At 58.7% G+C, this 6,306-nt stretch overlaps 1 protein-coding gene across 1 annotated transcript in view; it reads left to right on the top strand.

Moving 5' to 3' along the window:
* CELSR1 (cadherin EGF LAG seven-pass G-type receptor 1) overlaps nt 1-6,306 on the top strand; it is a 133,964-nt gene that overhangs the window by 117,778 nt on the left and 9,880 nt on the right. The window contains exons 23-24 of the mRNA XM_081822660.1: nt 1,198-1,324; nt 3,021-3,221. Of these exons, the coding sequence (XP_081678786.1) occupies nt 1,198-1,324; nt 3,021-3,221 (328 nt within the window). The remainder of the gene's footprint in view (nt 1-1,197; nt 1,325-3,020; nt 3,222-6,306) is intronic.

The following is a 6,306-nucleotide window of genomic DNA, read 5'->3' as shown; positions in this document are numbered from 1 at the left end:
CGCTCAGGCCCAGGGGCCCTTCCACTGGCAGCAGCAGGTCCCAGAAGTGTGGGGGGGTTTGCTTTAACACACAGGGGTCCCTGGCCTCAGCCACCCGCCCGTGAGATCAACCCAGCAGTTGCTGGGGCGGTTTTCCCCCTCTGAGGCCGTGCCTGCTGCCCCTGCTTGAAGCTAGGATGGACTTTTGTGCATCTGGGAGTTTCTTTCTGGGCAACACAGACGTTCCCTCACGTCGTGCTTCAAACGATTGAATAGGTGTCTGCCAAGTGGGGTTCCAGCTACGGGCTGCGCTGGGTGCCCAGGGGGAGCGTGCGGAAGCCCGGCTGCAGGGGCCTCACGCTGGGAAGCAGGCTTGGCCGGCCAGAGATCGTGCAGCTCCTTTATTGTCCAAATTCTAGTTAATGAGCAAGCAGCGTCGTGTCTGCAGTATAATAGATGCTTGGCTTACAAAAGAGAGAAAGAAGGACCCACTTTCACCGCGAGGGAGGTGTGAAGGGCTGTTTGGCGTGTGTTAGGCGCGGCTGTCTCTCATGGGCACTTGATTGGATCCCAGCAATTAGCTGTTGCCTAATTATCCTCCCTGCTTCCTCGGTGCCTATCATCCCCAGATCTTAGAGCTCTTGGCAGACACGTATGAGCCTTCACATCCCGTTTTACAGATGAGTAAACTAAGGATCAGAGAGAAGTTACTTGATTTTCCCAGAGTCTGGGAGGGCAGGGCTCTCTCTGAGCCCGAGACACGCCCGTAAGCAGCTTGTCATTTGGGGCTTCCCATCAGTATAAAGGAAGTCATAATTGGGCCCTGCTTCCAGGCATTTGCCATAAAACATGGTGCAATCTGAAGATGAAAGTGCAGAATGAACGTGAGGTATTATTTCTTGAAACACCTAGACTCAAAAGAAGACTGAAGTACAAAGCAACCACGTTAGCAACCGAGTGCTTCTGACAAAAGGGGGATGCGGTCGGCCTGAGACATCCCCGTTTAAGTTTTACTGTGAGATGACGCAGAAACCGTGAACTTCAGAGGGTTGCTCTAGGGCCCTCCCCAGCCACGAAAGGGAAGGGAGACTGTCCACAGGGTCCTGAGGGCTGTTGTCCTCATAGCGGGCGACAGTGGCGCTGGGCTTGGGGACGGCGGTGGGGCCTCAGAGACCCGCTGGTGGAAGGGGTCCTCTCACGGCTGTCTTTTCCCCGTAGCGTCGGGGGAACAGGAGGCTGGTCGGCCAAGGGCTGCGAGCTGCTCTCCCGGAACCGGACCCACGTCTCCTGTCAGTGCAGTCACATGGCCAGCTTTGCCGTGCTCATGGACGTCTCCAGACGCGAGGTGGGCGCGGGCCCCGCGGGCAGCCCTGCCCTTCCAGCACGTGTGTCCAGGGATGAGTCCCTTTGGGAAGTTAGCCTGGCCCCAAACTTGCCCCCTCCACAGACCGAATCCACGATTAAAACCCGTGTTCAGGAGGGTTGGCCAGAATCTTCCAGGATTTCCAGACCAAAACTCCTTGGAAACAGCGTTCTAAGAGGCTGGGTTGTAAATTAAAAACCCTGGTGGCAGACCCCGAGCCTCAGCCCGAAAAGAAAGCCCTGGAGAAGCCTCACTTCAAAGCAGGATTCCCGGTGTTCTGTTAGATGGTGCTGTGTCTACCCCGCTTTAAATTTTAAGGGAGAACAGAGCCGGCTGGCCGGGACAAAGGGAGTGTCACCCATTAACACCACACACACTGGCCCAGAGACACAAAAGAGGGGGCTCGGTCGGGAGCCACCGGGGCCAGCTAATGTTTAACCTCTGGCATTTTCCCGGGCCTGGGAATGTGAGCCAGCCTCTGTGAGCCCGCGGGTGAATAGGGCAGATAGGGCAGTGGGCCCCCAGCAGGCAGGCAGCGAAGTCAGCCTGGGCTCAGACGTGTGCGGATGTTGGTGTCTGGGAGCCAGAACCGAGGCCTTGGGGGGGCCTCACCTGGCACATTTTTTTCAGGCCTGGGATGTGTCCCAGGAGGCCAGGCCATGGTCCCTTCCAAAAGGTCTCTGGTACGCAGGTTTCTGTCACATTGTTCGGAGGGTGACAGCCCCGAGTTGCTGCTGATGGCAGCCAGGGTGACAAGAGGAAAGGGTGTGCCCTGGGTCCTTCCCCTGATCGCAAAGCTCCCGTGGGCAGGGGGCACTTTTGAGCCGGTTGCCCCAGGTCCTGACCTACAAGGGGTTAGTTATTAGTGGGGCGGGATTGGGGTTCGTCCCCTAGCCAGGGAGCTGGGCGGTGCCGGGAGCTGACTCACAGGTGGAGGAAGCTGAAGTTCAGGGAGAAGTCAAACTGGAAGAGGGCTCACTGCTCCCTGCCCAGGGGCCTCGTCCAACAGCAGGAGGCAGCCTCTGGGCCGCGGGAGTGCAGCGGGAGGGAGCCCTGAGCCCTCAGCCTCCCCTCCTGGCTCCCAGCCTTTCCCCGGTAGCCCCGCTCACAATCCCATGCGAGTCGCTGAATTCCAAACAACGCTTTCTGGGGGTTCCCCGAGAGCCGGAGCTTAGGTCGCTTCCTAAGTGGCAAGGCTCCGTGGGGTCCTGGACACCTGTCCTGTTTTGCAAAAGCACAGGGGGACGGCAGCAGCCCCATGCGGCTGTGGCCCATCTGCCTTCTGTGTGCTGAGAGTGTGTGTGCAAGTCCCTCCCGGCTCCGAATTTGGGGCACACAGGCTCAGCATCTCCTGGATGGTAGCATTTATGTGTGAGGTTTTTTTTACATTTTTTTTATTGGGACAAAATATACAGAACACAGATTCACCGCCCCAGTCACGTGTCAGTGGACAGGCCATTCAGTGTGGTGCAGCCACCATCCCTCTCCAGAACTTTCTTTTTAACCCCCCAGTAATTCATTTGGAGTTTGTTCTTGGTTTTTGGCAGCCTGAGAACCATGTCACAGTCATGTTGGTTCTGCCCATAGTAAGCTCAACCTTAACATGCTTTCATTGTGCAAAAGCCCCATCAGAGCAAGTCCTCACGTCCTTCTGCCTTACCCGCCCCCCTGCCCGCAGCACGGAGAGGTCCTGCCCCTGAAGATTGTCACCTACGCCGCCGTGTCCTTGTCGCTGGCCGCCCTGCTGGTGGCCTTCATCCTCCTCGTGCTGGTGCGGACGCTGCGCTCCAACCTGCACGGCATCCACAAGAACCTCATCGGGGCGCTCTTCTTCTCCCAGCTGGTGTTCGTGATCGGGATCACGCAGACGGGAAACCCGGTGAGGTCCCTCTGCCGCCGCCCCAGGGGTGCGCGCGCAGACCGTCAGACCTCTCTCCGAGGCGGAGGCAGCGCGTTGTATTTAAAGTGGAACTTACAGAGGAGCGAGTGGGGGTGACCGCGGTGGAGACGTGAAGTGGGTTGGGCTTGAGGGAGGCGAGGACTAGAGGTGAGCTGCTGCTGGCGGAGCTTCTGCAGGAGGCCAGAGATCTGAGCCCCTGCCACATCTAGGGAAGGAAGGAGGGAGGGAGGGCGGCTGATGGCGGGGGAAGGGTCCCTGGGGCGTGGGGTAGGGAGCAGCCTTGGAGGGGAGGTGGTGGCACAGCCAATGGGACGGGTACAAGAGAAGCGCACCGGGAAGCTGGGAGGTCTGTGGCTTCCGCTGTGCCTGCCTGGTGGCAAAGTGATTTAACATGTTTACGGTGGGGATTTGCAAAACACAAGGGTCCCAGCTGGCTGACCCTGGTGGGGAGGGGGGCAGGGTTGGAGGTGCAGGCTGTGTGCCCGAGGCTTGGGCTCACTGAATCCCTCCCCATGAGGCGCCCGGGACCGGTGAGAATGAGGGACTGCCCGAGGCACACGGTTCCCTCCGTGTGGGTTCCCTTATGCGTCCATCACAAAATGGGGACCCTGTAGGCCTAGGGGGCCGTGAGGCCAGCTGGCCAGCACATGTGCGTATGTAGGGACTCCGCGAAGTCCGAAGGTCACTCTCACATAATCCCGATCTCTCCCAAGGTGAGCAATGGGCTCCTGGTGGGCCATTCCAATACGGCCACCAAGTGCTGTTGACAGAGCTGTCGTTTCCTTCCATCCTCATGCAGCGAGGACCTGCTGATTGCCACTATGTTCCATCTACCCAAGACCCAGATCCAGGAGGCCCCCCCAGCCCCACCCATGGAGCCTCCGTTCCTGACATGGGCACACACGGCAGTTCTTGAGTGTCACGTGCCAAAATGGTGCCATGGTGGCAGGTGGGGGAGCTTGCCTGGTTAGGGAAGGACTGACCATCCAGTGGGAGGGCTCCAGGATAAGTCAGGACAGGTTGGGGAATCTGGTCCCCCAGGGCCCGAGGGGCCACACCAGGCAGGGCCACGTTCCTTTTGCAGGCAGCGCTGTACCACGGAGAGCCATGACCGGTCTGCATGTTAGGAAGATGCCCGGAGGTCAGAAGAGCAGGCAGGGTGCTATCTTCATAGGTCCGCTGGATGGAGGCGAGGCCTGGAACCGAAGTCAGGGCAGCGGGCATGAGGAGAAGGGCAGGAGTCAGGGCTAAGTGGGCATGGAGGGAGGAGGGGTGCCTTAGGTCTCCAGAAGGGGGACGAGTAGGTGAGGATGCCGCAAAGTGAGATGAAGACTGAGACAGGGTGGCTGGTCTGGGTGTGGCTGGCCAAGCCGTGGGAGGCTGAGGGCAGACGTGCAGGGGGAGGCACCTTCACATTTCCCGTGAAGAGGAAATGTGTCTCTGGGAATGGGTCAGCCCTAGGAGAGGAAGTGGCATAAAAGAACAAAGAGGGAATGTTCTGGCTAGCTGGTCAGGGCCACTGGCATACTTGAGCTCTTCCTCCTCGTTTGTTGCAAGCGGCAGGACCCCCTTGAGACCCTCTGGGGTGGCCAAACCTTCTCTAGAGGAAGGGGGTAGGTAGAGGCAGGGTGCCCTGATGGCCTCAGGGGCTTCTCAGCCATGACTTGGGGAGCACCAGGCCTGGCAGAGGACACCCACAAGGGCAAACCTCCATGCTGCCCTCCGGGGTGCTCCCCGCGGTGCTGGGCCGGCGGGGACGGGAGAGGGGCCATCACCATGTGGGGCCCTGCAGCAGTTTCTGTGCATCCAGCCAGGCAGGTGCACCTCTCCCTGCGTGTCCTTATCAGCGTATCAGACAGGTGAGGCTCTCTGTGGGAAGCCACATGACTCATTTCAAAAGCCTTCAAGAGGGCCCTTGAGTGGTCTCAGCAGAGGCAAGCCGCTCCTTGCAGCTACATACCGAGTGTGAAATGCAGAGAGGCTGTCCGCTTCTCTCAGGCACTGACTCATCTGCTGCTTTCCAGCCTGCCGCGCACCGGTGAGCACGAAGAGAAGGAATGCCGGCCGCACGTAATTCTAGGGACTTGGCACCTCGCCTGCATTTTATGGGTTTTCTGTAAACTCACAATCCCATCTCTGGGCGAGGTTTTTCATCTCCCAGATTACTGGCAGGTTGAAATGATTTATTATGCTTCGCATTTTGTCTTTGTTCTGTTTCTGGAAAAGGTAGTACATCTAGTGCAAAAGTCTGTACACATACAGCCCCATTAAATTTTAAAGTGTGTCTCTAACACTTCTTTTTTTTCAAAAGGTGGTTTTGTGGGTTTACTTTTCACATGATTGAAGGCGGCAAGCCAGCCAGCCTCCTCACTGTTCTCCCTCGTCTAAGCCCACCGTGCTTTGCAAGCGGGGGACCCTGGGGTGTACGGTGTGGGGCTCCCCGAGCCCCAGGCTCGCCCTTGACACCCAGGCTGACGGCTCTGCTCATGGCTAAGGGTAGACCTCTCGTCTCCCGACTGTGGAGTCAGAAGCAGAAGACAGGTTGTCCAGTCATATGTAAGATGCTGTCTTGTCTTCTGCTTGAGTGACCGTTTTGTCTTCTCTTTGACAAATGTCAGTGAGGGAGTTTCCTCCCTCGTCTCTGGGGGTTTGTTTCTGGGGAGAACCTGGCCTGTGCAGGCTGACATGGCAGCAGGTGTCCCTTATGTTTCCAGCCAGCCCGCGCTCTGGTCAGCTCCCCGCCAGGTACACCGGCCTGGCACCGAGCAGAACGGCCTCCAGTGTGGGTCAGGGTGGTGGCCCTGTGTCTTCTATTCCCGTGTCTGTTGGGTGGGGTGGGGGTTCTCCTGGGTAGGGACACTGAGACCCTGGGAGGTTGTGCTGATGGGACGGCAGCCAGGATTGGACAGCATGTCTCAGGAATGGGGCGAGCCTGTGGGGTGTGGCCTGGTGGAGGGGTAGCTGTGGGGTCAGGGTCTAGGTTTGGGGTGTGACCGGGAGGGGCGGGGCCTAAGTGGGGTGGGGCCTGGATGTGGGGGTGGGGCCAGGAGGGGCAGTGGCTGGA

Source organism: Leptonychotes weddellii, chromosome 5 (assembly GCF_054177405.1).
Source record: "Leptonychotes weddellii isolate Sample4059 chromosome 5, ASM5417740v2, whole genome shotgun sequence".
Lineage (NCBI taxonomy): Eukaryota > Metazoa > Chordata > Mammalia > Carnivora > Phocidae > Leptonychotes > Leptonychotes weddellii.
Note: the sequence above shows the minus strand (reverse complement) of the source record. Positions and strands in the feature narration are given on the sequence as shown.